At 43.0% G+C, this 21,564-nt stretch overlaps 1 protein-coding gene and 2 long non-coding RNA genes across 3 annotated transcripts; 1 reads left to right on the top strand and 2 right to left on the bottom strand.

The window, feature by feature from the left end:
- Window positions 1-6,885: 6,885 nt before the first annotated feature.
- On the bottom strand, window positions 6,886-7,601 carry LOC119617612. The gene is made up of 4 exons (XR_005233945.1): window positions 7,501-7,601; window positions 7,343-7,405; window positions 7,185-7,251; window positions 6,886-7,024 (listed from the first exon to the last, which is right to left on the bottom strand). It is a non-coding gene; the product is annotated as an uncharacterized LOC119617612 (long non-coding RNA).
- On the bottom strand, window positions 7,597-9,565 carry LOC108247187. Its single transcript, XR_005233947.1, has 3 exons — window positions 8,369-9,565; window positions 8,180-8,247; window positions 7,597-8,086 (listed from the first exon to the last, which is right to left on the bottom strand). It is a non-coding gene; the product is annotated as an uncharacterized LOC108247187 (long non-coding RNA).
- Window positions 9,566-15,430: 5,865 nt separating this feature from the next.
- Window positions 15,431-20,933, top strand: LOC108247184. Its single transcript, XM_037979125.1, has one exon. It carries the CDS (start codon window positions 16,405-16,407, stop codon window positions 18,610-18,612), a length of 2,208 nt encoding a protein of 735 aa, XP_037835053.1. The 5' UTR covers window positions 15,431-16,404; the 3' UTR covers window positions 18,613-20,933.
- The last annotated feature ends 631 nt before the right edge of the window (window positions 20,934-21,564 follow it).

Raw genomic sequence — 21,564 nt, 5'->3', positions numbered from 1 at the left:
GAAGAGCAGTGATCTCAGTGATTCTTAAGCCAGGCAAAGATATAACAGAATGTGGTTCATACAGACCAATATCATTGACTACAGGATATTTGCAACAATAATGGCCAAAAGGCTGGAATTAATAATTTTAGAAATCATAGACACAGATCAGACCAGTTTTGTTCACAACAGGCAAACCCATGATAATGTAAGACGGGTTCTTCACCTCATAGATCAAATGAAAAACACAGAATCGATTGCTGTTAGTTTAGATGCAGAAAAGGCGTTTGACTCAGTGTGTTGGAATTACCTTTATTTAGTTTTAGAACAATTTGGTTTTAATAATCAAATTATAGGTTGCGTTCGGTCTCTGTACTAATCACCTTCTGCCAGGATGAAGATCCATGGGGATTTATCACATAAAATACAATTAGGAAGGGGCTGTCGCCAAGGCTGCCCTCTCAGCCCCACATTATTTGCACTTTTTATTGAGCCCCTGGTGCAGGCCATCAGAGAACACAAGAATATTGGGGGTGTGGTCATTAAAGGCACAGAGCATAAGGTATGCCTCTGTGCTGATGATGTGCTTGTAACGTTAATCAACCCAGAAATCAGCCTACCTTCTTCTTTCGTTACTCAAAATATTCGGCACTCACTCAGGGAACAAATCAAATTTACAAAAAAAGACACAACTTCTTTCTTTTTTTTGTAATTCTTTTTTTATTTAGAACGGCAAATTCCAATCACATTTGTTACTTACGGCTTCCTCCGTTTCAGATCCTCCCTACTGCCTTTCTAATATTTTTCACAGATTATTACACATTTGAACGGTAACAAGAATGAACAAAATTGAACAACAGAAATAATAATAATAATAATAATAATAATAATAATAATAAAAAAATAGAATTTAAAAAATAATTTAAAAATGAATTTTTATATAATAACATAAAATAAAATAAAAAGTTGGGGACTGCACCATTTTGATGAATTAAAGATAAGACTAAGAGAACCTTTAGGGGATCGACACAGTTTACAAGTACAATCATATAAACTCGGATCTTACTGGTTTTACATACTTAGTCCATTTGGTCCAGATAATATAGAGTTTCTCTCTTTCAACCCGGAGGGAAAAAGAAATCTTTTCCATAACATAAATCTGATGCACAATATCAATCCATTCATCCACTGTGGGCGGGTCTGGCTTGAGCCATTTCCTGAAAAAATACTAAAAGCCAAATATAGGTTTTAAAAAAAGCTAACAAAAAAAAACAAAAGAAAAAAAAACAAAACTTCGGTTTTAGATTTTAGTGAGTTGTTTTTAAATACCAAATTAAAATCTTATGACGGATACGTTTGGCTTTTGTATTTTTAGTAAATTCTTAATATCCTGTTCAAATTAGCAGATAAATTGTAAATAAAGGTTTTTAAAAAAAGGTAAAAAAAAAAAGGTTCTATTAGCGACAAGCGGCTGTGATCATCGATACGAATGGTTGATAACAACCTACTGAGCCTGATAGCAGGCAGAGCAGGGACCAACTGCTTCAATGGGGCTGATAACCACTGATAATCGCCATTCTATGGGATGATAACATCCAAAGCGGGTGGACTAAAGGCCTCATTTGGGCTGCATGATAATAGTCCTGTAGACAGGGTAAGCCCATTCCACCCTTCTCTTTTTTTATTTGCAAAGTTTTAAATTTTATTCTGGACTTTTTACCCTGCCACACATACCTGGCTATTAATCTGTCCCATTCTGAGAATTGTTTAGCTGGGATCCTGACCGGTAGACACTGGAATAAGTACAGCAACTGTGGGAGGATATTCATCCTGATGGATTCTATCCGGGAGCTTAAACTTAAAAAAGGAATAACGTTCCATCTATGTAAATTGGACTTAATTTTCAGTTTTGAGAAATCCCTAGGTAGTAAAACACCCAAATATTTAATAGACTCAGAATCTCACTTCCAACTATACATGGTTTTAATTAAAGATGGTGGATCATAGGTAAATGTTAATACTTGAGTTTTGTTAATGTTGATTTTGTAACCGGAGATTGAACTAAACTCTTCTAGCAGTTTCATGAGTTTTGGGATCGTTTGTGTGGGTTGCGTTATATTTATCAATAAATTGTCTGCAAACAAAGATAATTTTTGCTCCCCAGATGTCATTGTGACCCCCTTTATATCTGGCCTCTGCCTGATCAGCTGAGCCATGGGCTCAATAAACAAGGCAAAGAAGAGCGGCGACGCACAACACCCCTGTCTAGTCCCCCTCTCTAAAGTGAATGAATTGGTTAATTCTCCATTAATTTTAATTCTAGCTGTTGGTATGTTATATAACGATTTAAACGTGTCAATTATAGTTGTATGAAATCCAAATTTTATAAGCACACTATATAAAAACGACCACCCCACCGAATCAAATGCTTTCTCTGCATCCAGACTTAACATCAGTGCCTCTAGTTTTTGCTGAGTGACCTCTCTCATCACGTGTAACGTCTTCCTCACGTTGTCTTGGGTCTGTCTTTGTCTCACAAAGCCAGTTTGGTCCTTATGTATTAGGTCTGGTAATATCACTTCTATTCTTTTGGATAATATGGAGGTGAAAAGTTTGTAGTCATTGTTTAAAAGACTAAAAGGACGATAACTCCCACATTCCAGCTTGTCTTTCCCGTCCTTAGGTATGACTGAAATCACTGCCTCCCGCCATGAGGGGGGAATCTCTTTATTTTCTAAAACCCAGTTGAATGTTTTCTTTATTGTTGGAATTAGTTGGTCTTGCATAATTTTGTACCATTCTGCGGTGAACCCATCTGTCCCTGGAGATTTCCCCTTTTTAGTTCTCCTGATTGCCGACTGAATTTCCTCTTTTGTAATTTTGGTTATTAATTTTTTATTCTGTTCATCAGTGATCTGCGGGAGATTGATCTTTTCCAGAAAGGAGTCAATCTGGTTGTCACTAATTGTCTGTGGTTGGGAATATAATGTTTTATAGTATTTTTGGAAGCAGTTTTTGATTTTCTCCAGATTAGTTTCTATTTCCTTAGTTACATTGTTTCTTATTTTATGTATAATTCTGCAGGCTTGTTGTTTTCTTAACCTGTATGATAAGAGTTTCTGGGATTTTCCACCTACTTCATAGTATTGTTGTTTTATAAAAATAAGCTTCTTTTGGATTTCCCGATTATTTATTTCATTTAATTCTTTTTTTAGTTTTGTAATCTTGTGTTTAATGTTGTCATCTTTGGAAAACTTTGCGTGCTCAGTCTGTAGTCTTTTCAATTCCTCATCTAATTCCTGGAGTTTTTTCCCTTTAATTCTCTTCTCATATGAGGTTATAGAAATAATTTTGCCCCTAATCACTGCTTTTAGTGCGTCCCAGATTATAGGAGGAGTCACTTCCTCATTGTTATTGTTTTCTAAATATAAATCAATTTCACATTTTAATTTGTCTCCATCCATCCATCCATCCATCCATCCATCCATCCATCCATCCATCCATCCATCCATCCATTGTCTTCCGCTTATCCGGGGTCGGGTCTTGGGGCCAGCAGCCTAAGCAGGGAGACCCAGACTTCCCTCTCCCCAGCCACTTGGGCCAGTTCCTCCAGGGGAATCCCAAGGCGTTCCCAGGCCAGCCGAGAAACATAATTTGTCTCTAATGACCGAATTATTCAGAATGTTAGAGTTTAATCTCCATAGAGTGGACCTTTTCTTGTTATTCAGACAACCTGAGACGTAAACGGGGTCATGGTCTGAGAGAGTGTTGGATCTTATTTCACAGCTGTCTACCCTAGAAAGATCTCCCTTAAACATAAAAAAGTAATCAATGCGGGAGTAAACATTGTGAGCGTGAGAGTAGTGAGAGTATTCTCGTCTCTTTGGGTTTTTCTCTCTCCAAACATCTACGATTCCCACCTCTCTCATCCAGGTGTTTAATCTTCTGCCAGTGTTTTTTGCGTCGGGTTTCCCATTTGATGAGTCCATTTTCGGATTTAATCTGGCATTAAAATCTCCACTGCATATTAAAATCCCCTGACTTTTTGTTGTAATTATGTCTACTATTTGTTTATAAAAGGACCAGTCACTTCCAGGAGGGATGTACACGTTAAGAAGAGTTATCACTATTCCCTCAATTCTGCCTGTGACCATAACAAATCTACCTTCATTGTCGTTATATTCTGAGATATGTTCATAATTTATAGACTTGGATATGAGGGTCGCCACTCCTCTGCGCCTCCCAGACCCGTGTGAGGAGAAGTAAGCATGTTTAAATCCTTGTTTGTTTAATTTCACATGTTCTAAGTCGTTGAGGTGTGTCTCTTGCAAAAAAGCCACTCGTACTTTATCTTTCCTTAGTTTTGATAAGATTCTTTCCCTCTTAACTGGATTGAGTACTCCATTTATATTAAATGATGCTATTTTGAAAGATCTGTTTTGCATTTATGTGATTTCCCCCTCCAACTCATTTAAATACTTGGTGCATTTCCCCCTTCCTGCGAGAACCGGCAGGGAACAAACAACTAACATAATATACATAAAACTGAACTGACCACGTAACTTCCTATGCAGGGGTCTTTTAACCTGACCCTGTCGAGTCCCCTCGAGGGGGTCGAAGAAAAAGGTCCCCCTCCTCGGTTCGTAGGGAGAGGTCCTTACCTGCAACAGTCTCATATCCGAGAAACGGAGAAGAGAAAAAAAAAAAAAGGTCCCAACTTCAACAGAGAAAAGGTCCCGAGCGAACCGGAGTATTAATAGTTTGTTTCCACCACTCTTTCCAAATTTGGTTGAAGATAATTCACTCCGCCCTCAGTCTTCAGCCTGGGGAAGATCTCAGCTAGGTCTCCAAGGGTGCCGCAGGCGCTCTCCTGAAGGCTCGTAGCTTTTCTTTGTATCTGGGGCCCTGGTCGGTTTTGGATGCGCCCTTCGCCGCTCTTCGGTCCAATCTCATCCAGGACAGATGCTGCACCTGTTCCATCAGCGTCTCCGGGGGCTTGATGGTCGGCACGGTGAAGCCTTGTCTCAGCAGGTCTTCTGATGCTTCCTCCACCGTTTCATAGGTTTTGATTCCGTCTTCGTGTCTCACGCGCAGCCTTGTGGGGAAGAGGGTCTGGAAATAGACATTATTTTCCTTCAGTATTTTCCGAAATCTGCATATTCCCTTCGTCTTTTAAGTATGAGAGGTGGATAGTCGTGGTCTAGGGTTATGCGGTTTTCTTGCCAGGTGAACCCCTTCCCCTGCCAGGCTCTGCGGAGTATCATCTCTTTAGTTCTGAAGCTCTGGAATTTAATTATAATGGAGCGCGGTGGTGCTTCAGCTGGCGGCTGCGGCCCCACTGACCGATGGGCTCTTTCAATGTGGAGTTCAGAGGTGTCCTCATTTAGCTCAAGACCTTGACGGAGGAGGGTTTCAACAAAGGAGATCATGGTCGATTCCTTCTCGGATCCCTCCGGTACTCCATATATCCGTATATTCTCGCGCCTGGATCGGCTCTCCAAGTCCAACAGTTTGTCCTCTAGCTTAGCGTGTAGCTTTAGCATAGCTGTGATTACCTCCTCCGTGTTTAGGATCCTTTCTTCTGCTTTGTTAATACGTCCTTCCACCTCCTCCATTCTGGTGTTCACCTTCGCAATTTCGTCTTTTATCGTCTCAAATTGCTCTTTATTTTCTTGGCGAAACCCTTTTAGCCCTCGCAGTATTAGTTCCGTGTCGGTCATTTTCAACGCTGTTCCTTGTGGCTTATTAGCTTTAACCAGCTAGTTGCTAACCGTCTCTTTTATCCCTCTGATTTCGGTTGGCGTTTATTTCTCGAAGTGGTGGTATGGTCCTATCCCCATTTTAAGTCGTTATCTCGGTATATTTGCTTCTATCTATATTTCTTCTGGGGAGTTTCTCCAATTACTCCGGTTCAACCAGGAGCGCTCTCGCTATGCGACCATTGCAGTGGCGGTCCGTGCCGGAAGTCACAACTTCTCTCTTTTAACTACCAACCTGCACACTGTTGTCCCCGGTACTGAAACTGACTATCACCCTGATGAAATGATCCTCTGAGGGATCTAACATGGCTACTTGCACCTTGGCATGGATGTGTAGCCTGTCTGTCAGGAATGACTGTTGCACATGTCTCCATACCAGTTTCCCTCTCATGTACAGAAATGACAGAGAGTCTGTACTCGGTTGCATTTAATGGTTGATTGAAGGCACTATATGTGAATCATTAAATCATTTAGACATGTGTTGAACACCACAACAGATGTATCCTTTTCTGACGGCAATCCCTGTGAATTGCGTGTTCCACAACTACAAAGTAGTCTTCATGGTGGATAATCAGAATACATGCACCATGGACAGTAAGAATGCACATTGCACTTGTCAACAAGTAAATCTGTAACATTTCATACAGTTTCTCCTCCAAGTCAAAATCAAATGTGCCACAAGTTGAGTTCCCAGTTCATACTTCCCACTTTCTACCAAAAATGTTCTGGTGCTCAACAAACTTACACAACTTTGAACTTGTGCCTGTGTGATATTTTGCCAATTTCTGATCTTCCGCAATGACTTCATCTACATCTGATGAGTTCCAGGTACAAATGGGAGAAATTTGGTGTTTTATAGATGCTACAACACTACTTGACATTAAGGTATGATAACCAGACTGATTAGTGTGAAAAAGTGTACCTGTAATTATAGGTGGCGGAAGCCTCTCTGAATACCTGCAAGAAACGGGGTCAGCAGACTTACCTCTAGGTGATGTCTGTGTGCGCTGGAAATCACCCATCTCCTCAGACGTCTACAATTAAATTACATACAGTTTCTGGACTATGTTAAAAGAATTACAAGTTTAAAAGAAAAGAGGCTGACACCTTTTTATTTATTTATTTATTTATTTATTTATATTCACTGCCAAAAATGTCACTATACAAACCTCCTGGCCGGCAGGAACCTCCAACGGACAGACCCACCCTAGACAGCTGGACGTTTCCCGAGGAGGGGGAGAACGCGGCACATCACAGACACCCACCGGTTTGGGTGTTGCCTCGACCTACAAAACAAATGAAACAGACAAAAATCATCACATTTATTAGGTTTATCTTACATAAAAATTAACAAAATAAATTATAGCAAGTGTTTTCCATAAAACACTTAGATTTTACATTAGTTACACATTTAACATAATATAAACCTTAATATGCATCACTCACATTCTTCTTAGCAGACACCAGCTCCACACCGACAAGCGGCAGAAGTTACAAGTGGTGTGGCTGAAACCTAAAAGATAAAGAACAATAAAAAAACACATTACAAAAAAACATCCTAATTGCTGTTCTGAAAGGTCAACTCACTTTATGGTTTTACAAACCTGCTGTCTCACACGTCTGGTCCTTGAGACAGCTGGTTTCTTAGGATGTTCCACAGGCTTCGTCTATAACAACAACAATACAAACAGCATTTTAGGTCTATGATTTGTATAAAAGACAATAGTTAGACTACGAGTATGTGCACTTTGCTGCAAGTTACCTTGTTGCCTGTGTGAACATCATCTACAGCCGATAGAGAGACTTTTTCCATGGCAACCAACATGTCAGCTGAGAAACGGACAGGATTCAACTCCTTCAAGGCCACTGGAGTGCCATCCGTTTGTTGGACAACAATTCAAATAATTAAGATACCAATTACATTGGAAAATCTTTCTTACAAATGGCTGCAAGCCTCACTTACCTTATCAGGAATGACTCCTTTCTTGGAAGAATGACAGGATGAGTCAGATTCTCCCGAGTAGTTCCTCTGTAAAAGTAGAATGCATGTAAGATATTTAGAATTATTATTCACAGTTAAACAATCTAACACCTTTCTTCCACTAGAAGCAGATGTAAATGACTCTTATCTTCCTCCCAGATGTCATGGTTGTCCACTCTGAAGAGGGTGGAGGTGGAGGACGTTCCACAACCTTCACAACCACATGGGGGACAATCCTCGGTACATACGTAGGAGCAGACTGAGGACGAATCAGTGGCTTTGGTTCTGACTTCTCCAGGAACTGATAGGCAGCAATCCACATCAGTTGACTAAGGATCGGCATACCGTGATCATTGCTAAGGTGGACCTGAACACAAACAGTAATCACAGAGGTGAAATTAGCATTATGTGAACAATACAAAATTTTACATTACTGTGCTTAAAATAAATTTGGACTTACACCATTATGGGACCACAGCTCACGACAGCCCAGGGGGAGGTCATTGGCAATAGGAAAAAATGGAATCCCTGAAAATACAATGTCAAAATATTAAAGAAATCATGGAAACATTCTCTCCACCAGTTTTAACATAACTACACCTGTCACAACATATACCAAAGAAATGTGTATAGAGAATTATTTTAATACCTAGCTTTGCCGACCTACGATGATATTCTTGCTAAAACATCTCTTGTTTCACTTTGGATTCCGTCAAACGCGGGACCATCCCAGTACAAAAAACCTAGGGAAAATAAAAACCTCTTTAGAAATTTATATTTACATGAAACACTTCTACTAAAAACACACCAAGGCTCACCTTAGGCCAGCGACTACAGACTGTCAAAAGGTACTGCTCAAATTCTCGTTCCGCTTCTTCTGGATTTATGCTGGCAGTCAGATTGTTCGAAGGTGCCAGAACACACACAGCGTCTGGTTGGCAAGTTGTTACAGAGTGTAACACTTGTTGCCGCAGTTTAGATGCACAGGCGCCCGGAGTGCACATCACACCAAAATCGATGTTGCCATCCGACACCGTAACTATGCCATCAACAAACAATCGCAGATGTGACTCTCCGATAAGAAGAACAAGCTTTAAAACAAAAGAAGGCAATAATGTACAATGGAAAAAAAAATAAAATAAAATCTTTCTTGATATCACACACCTTCTTATCAGGGCGTCGCTCAGGAACGACCAACTTGTGGAAGAGGCCAGTGACCTCACTTCTCGGCCATGGTTTCCCCTTGTGGCGCCATCTGGTGCCACTCCCTTTAGAAGAACATGCAAGGATACAAAAAGGAAGAAAAAAACAAAAATTATGTAAGCAAATACTAACCATGTACTCTGTACTTCATTACATACATATAAGCCATTAGATCACAATAATTATGATAAAATAGACACTTACGTGAAACAAAATCACTGGAGGCGTTGGGAATCCACACACGCTGGCTTGGAACACGTTCAAGCCTACGAGGTGCAGCTTAGGATCGACGGTAAAACTTTTCTCAAGGCATCTACATTTTAACATTAAAGGATTGAGTGGCATAAGTATTTATTAATGATTACGACAATATAAAATTTGAGGAATCTGATACGATTCTACACTTTAACCCTGATCAAACATACATGTACATTACATTCTGTATTACTTTAATGTTTTGAGAAAAAAAATATTGCCAAATTGTTTCTTCTGTCTCAATTTAGTATATTTCTTTACATTCTGTTATTTATTTGCATTTTCCTTCATTGTACACTTTCAAATACACTTGCACATAACATTTTACTATTTATCTATCTGAGATCATAACAATAACAATAAATCCCATGTTCTACTCAGTACTTGAGTTCCTTTTTAGTCAAGTAACTTCTTGGATGGACACTACTTCTACTTGAGAGCAATTCCACCTAATTTGTCACAACCTTCAATATTTTCAATGTAAGTGCTGAAATCGCCCTTTATTGAGGTTTCACAAATCACACACATGATTTTAATTATTCTACTATTGGTTGAGAATAATTCAGTCTAGGTTTGAACTGTCTAGGTCGTGTCATTTTTGAGCAGTAGCACTGCTCTGTTTACCGCTGCAGATGGCGGCGTTTTCTTGGCAACTGTCCAGCTGCCTCAATATGAAGATTTTCACGGAAAAAAGTGTCGTGAATTTTTTATCATAACTCCGGGTTTCTTTGGCCTCCTCGACACAATTTTAAAACTGGTGTAAAGCTTAAACTCTGCACTTTTGACACAGATAAGGTGACCAGATTTCTGAGATTAAATCTGGGGACATTTTCAACTTGGGGATAAAAAAAGACAATTACAATTTACATATTTATTCATATTTCGACAATATAAATGAAGTGTAATTACACACTGCTGTTTCCTATGAGTAGTAAAATTAATAAAGTAGCAGTAATAGTAATTGTACCATGAGCATTAAAACGGGGATCTCTTGATGGGGGCAGAAACCTCGTCAAAATAAATCATCTTCTTTGAGGATGCAAGTAAAAGTGCTTTTGTTCTGGTGTGAATGAATGTGAACATATACTTACATAAGTGTAAATAAGTACATTAAGTGTGTGTAGTCATGTAGTTGATGTATAAGAATATGGTGTGTGCATGTATAAGTAGAGTGAATTCTTTTATCTTTAGAATTATCCTTAGAATGATGCAGCCACTATGGTTTACACAACACACACTGCATCACTCACTGCATGACTTTACCACTTTTCCCTCTCCGCCTTTTAATTTCCAACACTCTTCTGCTCTTTTTTTACTCTTTGCTGTACTCTTTTCTCTCTATTTCTTTCCACTCTCTTCAACTCTTCTTAGTCTTGCCTTTTTCCTCTGCTCTCACTCACTCTTTGTTCTATCAGTCTCTCTCTTTCCCTTCCCTCTGTTCTCCAGTCAGTCTTTTGCTATTCTAAAACAGAGACATTAAAAAAAATCACAACCACCTTCACAAAGTTATAATGTATAACATACTGAAAAATTAAAATTGAATGAATAAAATTAGATGTTTGTTTCCTCAGCTAATGAGCAAAAATGCTAATATAGCAAAAACACTTTTTATGTGTAACTATAAATTGATGCAACAGAGGAAATCTCTGCCTCCTACGGTTGGCGCCTTTCAAAATTTAAATTAAAGGATGCCAACCATAGCTTGGGGTCATGACCACTACAGCCAAGTTGTCCAACTCTTATAGGGAGGGGTGCACACAGCAGTGGTATGCTTTATTTTATGCTGGTGTATTTTGCAAAAGACTGAAAGAAAAAAATCAGTCATACACTCCAGTAAGAGTAGCATTTGTGAAGTGAAATTATAATATAGACACTCCTTACCACTTAGAATCATGTATTACTGTTCTGTAATTCTATTGATTTTATTAACCTGAGGATGAGTACAACTCTCCACTGGTGAGGTCATGTGAGTTTGTGATGTACGTGACTGCCTGCACCAAGTACGAAGATAATGAGGTCTGGAGGAGTCAGCTAATTAGGAACCGAAGCCCACTCGAAGAAAACCACCTGCAGAAGATGGAGGAAAACAAGTCCATATACAGGGTTCGGATGATGGGCCAGTTCTTTGTTCAGGTTAAAATGCTATGTTTTAGTGATTTAGCTCAGACATCTTCTGGTGTTCCTGCTGTGAGCTGGTAAGAAGTGTCTCCCTTAGTACTAAGGCTAATAAATCTTTTAAACTGAAGATACTGTTTCTGACCATTTTTGACTTCTGGTTTCTCTGTGCATTGTCCAGTACGTCGTGAGGAGAGTTTTTTTTTTTTTAAGTTTGAGTTTCATTTAGGTAATATTTTGTCTCCACAACAACTTGGTAGCAGAGGATGGTTTTGCACAGAAGTCAGGAGTAGGATTGGATGATGGCTGTTTAAGCGCAGACGGACGAACACAGTTCATTTGTGTGAGCCGGCTAAAAGGTAAGAGGAATTTTCCTCCACATCACGCTTGTACTGTGTTCCACGCCTGTTTAAATTATTGGTCATCCATCCATTTTCTTTACCCGCTTCTCCATTCCGGGTCGTGGGGAGCTGGTGCCTATCCCCAGCAGTCACTGTGTGAGAGGCAGGGGACACCCAGGTCGCAAGTCCATCGCAGGGCCACATATAGACAAACGGGACAAACAACCATTCACACTCTCACCTAGGAACAATTTTAGAGTCATCATTTAACCTAACATGCATGTTTTTGGTCTGTGGGAGGAAACTGGAGTAAACCCACATGTGCACAGGGAGAACATGCAAACTCCACCCAGAAAGGCCTCAGGCCGGGAAGCGATCCTGCAACCTTCTTGCTGGGAGGCAACAGCTCTAACCACTATGCCACTGTGCCACCAAATTATTGGTCAGTGTTATATAATTTTTAGAAGTGTTTTGATGTGTTAAAAAAAAAATTGGTCTAGATTGGCATTGGGTCTGGGACCCACAGCAGGGGTTGGCAACCCCGAACCTCTTTCTGGACGCAGGAGAGGATTAATTGCTAGGTTAGCTTGAGTTTCCCTGGGGAGGTGGCTGACCCCAAATAGAACAAGAGCCAACTAGATAACAGGCACCAAAGAGACTTCTGTTGATGGTGGCCTAGGTGCCGAAGACCCTGAATTGGTGACAGCAGCCTGAGAGACACTAGATAGTGATAGTGGTCTCCAAATCTAAGAGGTGCTGAAGACCCTGAAAAGGTGACAGTAGCCTGAGAGGCACTAAAGACCTTTTAGACAAGTGATAGTGACCTCTGAATATGGACCCGCGGGTGTGTATTTTTATTCTGTACTTACTGTGAAGTGTGAATGCTGAGAAATGTGTAAGACAGCAGAGTGTCAGGTTTGTGTGAGGAGTTTTTATTTCACTTCTATTTCACCCTCACCGCCGTGTGAGACTGCGCAGCTTTGATTTTTTTCTAACGAGTAAACTATTCATTAATGTGTAAATCCTCCCTGAATAGGAGGTAGGACTTTCAGTTAAATGGAGGGTCACTGTGACAAAGAATTAGATTACTCTGGTTGGGGTTCCGGACCCTAGACACCATTACAGACACAGATAGACAAATTAGTAACTTATCTGACTGAACATGAGGAAGATTGCAAAAAGAAGCCAGAAAAGACTAGGAATCAGTTGCAGCAGACCGTGACAGGACAGGGAGCAGGGTTGAGTGCTTGTGAACCTTTGGGAGGAGTTCTGTTGAAGCAGCTAAAACTATTAAAGCAGAAAGTGACTGAGAGTATGTCTAAAGAGCAAGAAGCCAGTATGTTGAAGAAAAGACAGTGTAAGAAAGATAGAGAAGTGGCTGAGAAAGAGTTGAGGAAGTGTGAGAAGATGTTGGTCTCCTGGCAGGGCATTAGGCACACGTTAGTACAGACAGAACCGGATGTTACCACCAGCTCTTCCACACAGACACTGAAATGTGCCCCTCCTCCGTATCCGGGGCAGGGCTTGAGCCCTGCTTCATGACTCTATCCTGTGTTAAACATAAGTGAGGGCACCCTAGTGGTGGAGAATGTGCCGTTGTCTAAAAATAACCCATTTAGCACATCCAAAGACATATGCGGGACAGAGCCAGTTCACCGCCCCGACTTTGAAGTACACAGTGATTATTCCGATAATCAATCAGACGCGTTAGGACCAACTCATAGTTTGTTAAAGAACATTTAGCAGAGTCTCATACAGAATAGAATGCAGCTACAAGAGTGGAGAGAGGAGCGAGAGAGAGAAGGACAGGTTAGAAGATAAAGAAAAGTCAGAGGTCTGAGTCTCTATCAAGGCTAAGGGGATATGGACAGAAGAGGAAAAAGAGGAGGAGAGAAGGGAGGACAGAGACAGGTTCATTACTGAAGAAGAGATTGATGAGGAGTATGACAGATTGGTGGAGCAGGAAATGGAACAGCGCCAGTCAGAGGAGAACGGGCGTAGACATCACATGACTTTGAGACGTCGCCCGACCCCTGGAACTTCAGGAGGGGCTCACAGTATAATGCCACTTTTGAGATCAGGGACCGGCCGTGATAAATATGTTCCCTTCGCGGTGGGTGACAGAGATGCACTGGTCGATAAGCTCCCCAGTATCTCTGGAGGAGGGAGTCTGTGGCTGTCAGAATTAGAGGGTCTCACGAGGGGAATGTCACTGGCACTGGGGGATTTTAGAGCAATTCTGGGGAGGTGTGTGACCCCTATGGTTGCCAAAGACGTAGAAGCCTCAGCCGGTACTACAGACATTGAGAATCATTGCCCGCTCGACATCATGTTAACTAGAGAACTAGAGAATCAGTTGCTTAAATTGCAACTGCAAGAAGCAAAGCAAAAAATTTTTAGGAAAAAAGATAAGCCTGAGCATGTTATGGTGGCCGCTGTGCCCCCGACAGGCTCATCTCAACCAACACCTGTGACTCCCCTGCCTCAGGCGACCCCTGCTGGTCAAAACTTTACTAACCAATATCCTGGAGGGTATTTTCCATACAACCCTCCCTTTCCCCCTCCCTACGCTTTTTATCCTCCCTATTATAACAGGTCTGCTGGTCTCGCTCGTGGTGGAGGTTGGCGTGCGGCTGGGCAAGGATGACAGGGCATGGGGCAAGGATGCAGAGGATGAGGGGCGTATGGTCAGACAGAACAGCGAGGTGATGTCTGCCACAACTGTGGACAACATGGACACTGGGCAAAACAGTGTGGAGCCCCACAAGGACAGGGAGGGGTACCACCTACTGGTCAGCCAGGTATGATGCCGCACAACCCTGCTGTGGTTCCTCTTCAACAGGCTGGCAGCTAGTACCCCCAGTGGGAGGGGTACCCAGCTCCTGGGAATTACTGACACACCCCTGAGAACCACCAGCGCAACATGGGTACAGCAGACCCCATGTTGCACGCAAAGGTGGGCGACCAGCACCTGGGTTTCCTGGTGGACACAGGTGCCACATACTCAACCATTAACATGATGCCTGCTAATTGTGTATCACAAAAAACTGTTTCATTGATGGGGTTCTCAGGGACGGAACAAAGACTGCCTTTAACTATACCGCTCCCCTTCCAGCTGGGGGCCCAAAAACTGCAACATTCCTTTGTGTGTTCACCATCTACCCCTGTTAATCTTTTGGGAAGAGACTTGTTAATTAAAATGGGGGCAGCCGTGCTGTGCTGCGCAGAGGGAATGACGGTCAGGTTCCCAGATGGTTCATCTCTACTGTGTGGTGAGCTGCTCACTGATGGACAGTATTTGTTGCAACCTGTAACACCTGAGTATGCAGATATCTACTGGGGAAGACTGGTGGGAGAAGACTCTAGCCCACTGCTAAAAACGTTTCAAGCCTGGAAACCTTGGATCCTGAGTCTGCGCTCCTATTTCTCTCCTCCCGACCCGCTGCACCTAACGCTCTTCTACGATAGGGACCACACAGACTAGTACCACGAGGCCTTTGCCTGCGAGTTAGAAGGTAAGAACTGGCAAATTAAAACTGAAAACATTTACGTAGCTCCTGAGGGCGTAGTTGCTGGGGTGAGTTTAACTTCTGAACAATTAGCTTGGTATCAAATGAGTGATGAAGCTGTGCCTCACCTTTCTCTTTCTCTCCACCCTGAGCACCAAGCAAAAGAACTGGGGGGTATGATTAAACGCTCCCTAGCGGCTGCAGACTGGGTTTTAACAGCAGTATCAGGTCTGTATTACTCACAGTCATGTGACACTTACAGAATACAGTCTACCAGTTCAGAACAGGTGGTTCTGGAACATGAGCTGCTGACTCGCCACCATGGGCGGAAGAGAACTGATCATCACACCGCTGTGGACATGCTGGCCTCCCTTCCAGACACTCTCTGGGCCCAGTCACCAAAAGATGTGGGATGCACTTCCTGCACTCCCATCACCTTCCAGGTAACCACAGATACACCTATTTGGGTCCCCCAATATCCTCACAAGCCTCAAGCAGAGGAGGGGATAGCTGACATGATTGAAGGGTTAAAACAGGCGGGGGTGTTAGAACCCTCAACTTCCGACTGGAACACACCTATTTTGCCAGTGGAAAAGAAAGGCACTGGAAAATATAGGATGGCTAATGACCTGCAAGCAATTAACGCGATCCTAAGGACTCCACCAGTGCCAGTGCCAAACCCCTATGTGGCAATTTCAGCTCTGGATCCCTCACAACAGTGGTACACCTGTATTGACTTGGCAAATGCTTTCTTTTGTCTCCCGCTTGCTGAGAGCTGCCGTGATTTCTTTTCTTTTACCTATAAAAAACAACAATGGAGATATACGAGGCTGCCTCAGGGATTTTCTCTCTCTCCAGGCATTTTCAATCAGGTACTCAAAGATGTTTTGCAGACGTGTCCCCTCCCTGGCAATACCACACTGATCCAGTATGTGGACAACTTGCTGTTAGCCGCTCCCACTGCTGACCTCTGTGTAGAGGCAACACGCTTGGTTCTCCAACACCTGCACAGTGCTGGCTTTATAGTCAGTAGAAGCAAATTGCAAATTGCCCAAAAACAGGTCTCTTTCCTGGGTCGTGTAATTTCCGCAGGAACTACTGGTATGTCCACCGCACACAAACAGACCATCCTGGCACACCCAAAACCACTACGAGTAAAAGACATGCTCTCATTCCTGGGCCTTACAGGGTACAGTTGAGGGTATTTGCCAGCATACACTGATTTGACACAACCTTTACGCAACCTCGTTAAAGAGCAGGGTATGAGAAACCTGAACAGTCCCCTTGTGTGGACTCAGGAAGCTGAGGAAGTTTTCATTCAGCTAAAACAACAGATGGCGTCAGCAGCAGAGCTGACCCTGCCTGACTACAGCCTGCCCTTCTTCTTGGATGTCTCTGTAACAAAACTAGCAGTAAATGGGGTTTTGTTCCAGAGAAAAGGGGGAGAGAGGAAGATACTACAGTATCTATCCATTATGCTAGACAATATGGAGAAAAGACATCCTCCATGCACACAACACGCAGCCGGAATCGCTAAACTTATTCAAAGGACAGCACACATAGTCATGGGACATGCACTACAAGTGCTAACAACACACAGTGTAGTGGCTTATGTGAACTCTCAGTGTTTCACAATGACTGCTCTGAGACAACACAGACTCTCCAAAATCCTGGAGGCTCCCAACATCACATTCACACATGAAGGTATAAACATGGCAGACTGTGTTTCAGAAGGCGAACCTCATCAATGTGAAGAGCTGGTGGTAAAACTGGAGAAAGTAAGACCAGATTTGGAAGCAGGCCCACTCCAGGGGATGCAGGTAAGACAACTGTTCACAGATGGTTGTTGTTATAGACATCCGACTGAGGGTCTGAAGGCAGGGTATGCAGTAGTGGAGCAAACAGAGACAGGACAAAGGGTGCTTAAGGCAGCACAGCTGGACGGGGCTCCGTCAGCACAGAGAGCAGAAGTAAGAGCAGTGGTAGAAGCACTAAAATTAGCAGCAGGACAGGAAGTGAATATTTACACTGACTCAGCCTACACTGTGGGAGCTGTCCACGTGGAGCTCTGCCAGTGGTTGAGAGCAGGGTTTTTGACATCAGGAGGTAAAGCAATCAAACATGAGACAGACATGAGAGAGCTGGCTGAAGCTCTCCTGCTACCCCGACGGGTGGCAGTAATAAAATGTAAAGGACATGACAGCAGTGACTCCTACATCGCTCAAGGTAACCAAGCAGCAGACAGCGCAGCTAAAACAGCAGTAGGATACTCTCCGCTCATGATGACAGTCACAGCTGAGGAAGAGATAAAAGACAAACTCACACTAGAAAAGATTATTGAACTTCAAAAGGGGGCAGCACCAGAGGAGAAAAATATGTGGAGACTAAGGGGGGCAACTGAGAGGGATGGTTGTTGGAGAGGGCCAGATGGTAGGATTGTGCTTTCCCCAGGCAGAAAACAGGAGCTGTTCCAGGAGGCCCATGGACCAGGACACGTGGGCGTAAGACAGATGCTTGAAAATCTAAAGGAATGGTGGCACCCTTTCATGTCAGACATGGTGAGACATTTTGTAAAGACTTGCAATGTGTGTGGACAGTTTAACCTAAAAAAGACTCTGACCCCACCACAGGGAAAGTTTCCTTTAATGACGTGTCCAGGGAGAGAAATCATATTGGACTACACAGACATGGTGACTTCTGTTAAAGGAAAGAGGTATTTGTTGGTGTGTGTTGATGCTTTCACAGGCTGGCCAGAGGCCTGGCCGGCTGCTAGAGAAGACAGCAAAACCGTTGTAAAATGCTTAATCAACCATTACATTCCCAGGCACGGGTTCCCTGAAAAGATCCGGACAGACAACGGAACCCACTTTAAAAACCGGGACCTGCAGACAGTGGAGGCCAGTCTTGGCCTCAAACATAGGTTTGGTACTGTCTACCATCCTCAGTCTCAGGGGAAGGTGGAACGAATGAATCAGAACCTGAAAAACAAATTGGCTAAAATCTGTGCACAGAATAAATTGTCATGGGTTGATGCATTGCCTCTGGCTTTAATGTCAATCAGGTGTTCTGTGAACTCTACCACAGGATACACCCCGTTTGAACTGACCACCGGACAGTGTTTTCCTGGACCACAGCGCCGGCCTCCGGATCTCACAGGTGATCTGCAACAGCTGACACAAAAAGACTATTTTTATCAGTTGCAGACTGTAAGGAGAGAGCTCACCAGGATCCAGGGGGAGGCTCAGGACAAGGAGTCTGCCCCCACGGCTCCTGAGGTCCAGTGGGTGTGGCTAAAGGTCATCAAAAGAAAGTGGTCGGAACCTAGATTTACAGGACCACACCAGGTGGTGGAGAGAACATCCCACGCTGTTCGCCTCCGAGGAAAAGGCGAGAACTGGTACCACTGGTCCCAGTGCGCACCGGCAGAAGAACCAGGACGTGAGCTGGTGACGCACACACACACAGTATAGTAAAAAAAAAAAAAGTCACCACATGATCTGGCAAAAACATCCCTGGCGGACCACCGCGGTCCTGGGACTGATATCAGGGATTGTATGTGGTATTATTTTTCTGCTAGAACATTTTTGTATCATTCCAGGAGGTCCAAATTGCACCGACCTACACCGACACAGGAGAAATCACAAACCCACTGATCGTTGTGTTAATGAGTATGGGGGGATAATCCTGGACTATGCGAACGGGTCTTCTACCACGTTCCAGTTTGATTTGTGTCAAGTTATTAACTGTGGACGCAATACTTTGGGGTGGAGGGGGTATGATGTCTGGTTGGGAGTTATTCCTCCCACCCAGGTAGACGTGTCCACCTATCAGCCAGGCTGGGGAACCATTTATTGGACAACTCGTCCCGACGGATGGAGCGCGACCCCCTCCTCCCGTGGGGACTATCAATTGAAGACACAGGTAGCCCTCCAACAAGGAGCTCATTAACCTGGAGGCGGGTCCAATCCCCTGTGTTTGTCATTAACTAACATCACCGGCAATCCTTACCGACCCCAGGGTCAACACTTTCACTCCTCTAGACCCACATGTTATGGGTCTGGAGGTGGGTTGGAGGAGTTTTATCTAGTAATGGGGGTGGATGTGACGGGAACGGACCCTAAAGGGTTGATAAAGGTAGTCGTGAAGGCTCCGCTCCCCTCACCTCCCGAAACCCAGAACACAGCTTCTCTCACGAGCTCCCACGCAAACTTTAATGACACAGGTTTTTTGGATAAGAACACAGGATCTATCATCACGTTTGACTATTCTAAATTAGAACCCACCGATTTGGTACACATGGCTACAGGTTATTCCAGCTCCAATCTGTGGCTGGATCGGATGGCTGCTACTGCACAGGAACAGCACATGTCAAATTGCATTGCCTGCGCCGCTGGTAGACCCACTATGTACACTGAACCTGCCCCTTTGTTTCTAGAGGACACTTGGTGATTTAACTGTATGGTAAATCTAACTAAACAAGCAACCCCCACCAATTGTACTACATTGGCCAGTCTGTTTCCTCCTGTAGACAACAACACTAGAATTATTCCCGCGGTCCCAGTGAAAGCTTCTTATGTATGTTTTAATTTCACAGAAGGCAAGGTGAGCCTGGGACGAATAAACCCCGATTGGTGCAATCAAACATTTCCTGGTAACATGATTGGCAGCTGGGCAAGAAATGGGTTGTTTTACTATTGTGGGAACAGAAGATTCCTGTTACGCATTACTAATCAGGTAGTAGGAGTGTGTGCCATGGTTAGACTCAGGGCCCCACTGATGCTCTTAGGCAACGTTCTCAAGCGTTCTACTGAGCCAGGATCCACAATCACAGTAACGTAACGTAGAAGACGCCACATTCTTAAAAAACAAGGCACTGATTTATTTGATTTATCTGCTAATTCACCCACTTACATCGACGCCATAGGGGTCCCCAGGGGTGTCCCAAATGAGTATTAATTAGCTGACCAAGTGGCCGCAGGATTTAAAAGTTTTCCTATCTGGGCTGCACTTTTCCCAGTAACTCCTAATAAAAATGTAGACAGAATCAACTATGTCCATTACAACGTTCTGAGACTCACCAACCTAACTAGAGATGCAATTAAAGGACTCTCAGAGCAATTGGCACCAACCTCTCTAACGGAAGTACAAAATAGAATGGCCTTAGACATGGTCCTAGCTGAAAAGGGGGGAGTGTGCGCTATGTTTGGAGATATGTGTTGTACTTTCATTCCCAACAATACAGTACTGGACAGGTCCGTGACCAAGGCGCTGGAGGGACTTAGGACTCTCAGCAAAACCATGCATGAACACTCGGGGCTGGACAGCCCCTGGGACAGCTGGTTCACTGACATCTTCGGGAAATGAAAGGGCCTGGCAATGTCTCTTTTTGTTTCTATCGCTACTTTCCTAGGTGTGCTGATTACCTGTGGCTGCTGCTGTGTGCCCTGTTGGAGATCTTTGATGGTGCGCTGTATCACCTCCACAATCGAGAAGGGAGGTGGTGAGAAGCCACTGGCTTATCAGATGGTGGCGAACATGGGGTGAATGGAGAAGAAGGGATGGAGCTGTCATTGGTCGCCCCGTGAGGCCATCAGCCAACTTAGCCACACCGTAGTTGTAATGTATAATAATGCTGTGTTAAGAATGAAAATGAAGAGTGATTAATCTGTGATTTTTTATATGACAATGAAAAATGAACAAAATGATTTTTAGATGGTAGACTTTAATGATCAATTCATGATTTTTCTATATGATTTTCTATATGGTGTTTCTCCTGGTTTCTTTGTGCATTTTCCGGTCCGTCATGAGGAGAGGTTTTTTTTTTTAAGATTGAGTTTCATTTAGGTAATATTTTGTCTCCACAACACACTATTTCAACACATTTTTATTTACGTAAAAGTAAGTGCTATCGAGCCATCAGGATGCGTTCCCCAAATTTATTACAAATTTATCCATCTATAAACAGATGCATGCATCAGTTTTTCTGATGAGAGCACAAGTGGGTTAACTTTGTGAAGTGAAACTATTATAATAGACGCTCCTTACCAGGTAAAATTATGTATTAATGTATCTATAATTGAAATAAATTGTATTAACATAGAGATGATTGTAACTCTGAACTGGCGAGGTCATGGGAGTTTATTGCGTACATGACTGCCTGTACCAAGCACAAAGATAACATGTCTGGGGAAGTCAGCTAAGCAGAAGCCGAAACCCATTCGAAGGAGGACACCTGCAGAAGATAGAGAAAAACAAGTCCATATTCAAGGTTACGGAAAGATGACAGAAGGAAGATGGGCCAGTTCTTTGTTCAGGTTAAAATGCTATGTTTTAGAGATTTAGCTCAGACATCTTCTGGTGTTCCTGCTGTGAGCTGGTAAGGAGTGTCTCCCTTAGTACTAAGGCTAATAAATCTTTTAAAC

Source organism: Kryptolebias marmoratus, linkage group LG13, assembly GCF_001649575.2.
Source record: "Kryptolebias marmoratus isolate JLee-2015 linkage group LG13, ASM164957v2, whole genome shotgun sequence".
In the NCBI taxonomy this organism is placed as follows: domain Eukaryota; kingdom Metazoa; phylum Chordata; class Actinopteri; order Cyprinodontiformes; family Rivulidae; genus Kryptolebias; species Kryptolebias marmoratus.
This window is presented reverse-complemented; position numbering and strand designations above follow the sequence as displayed.

Coding starts and splice junctions, on each gene's coding strand:
- LOC108247184 (XM_037979125.1), top strand. CDS start 16,405: ATGAGAAACCTGAACAGTCCCCTTGTGTGGACTCAGGAAGCTGAGGAA.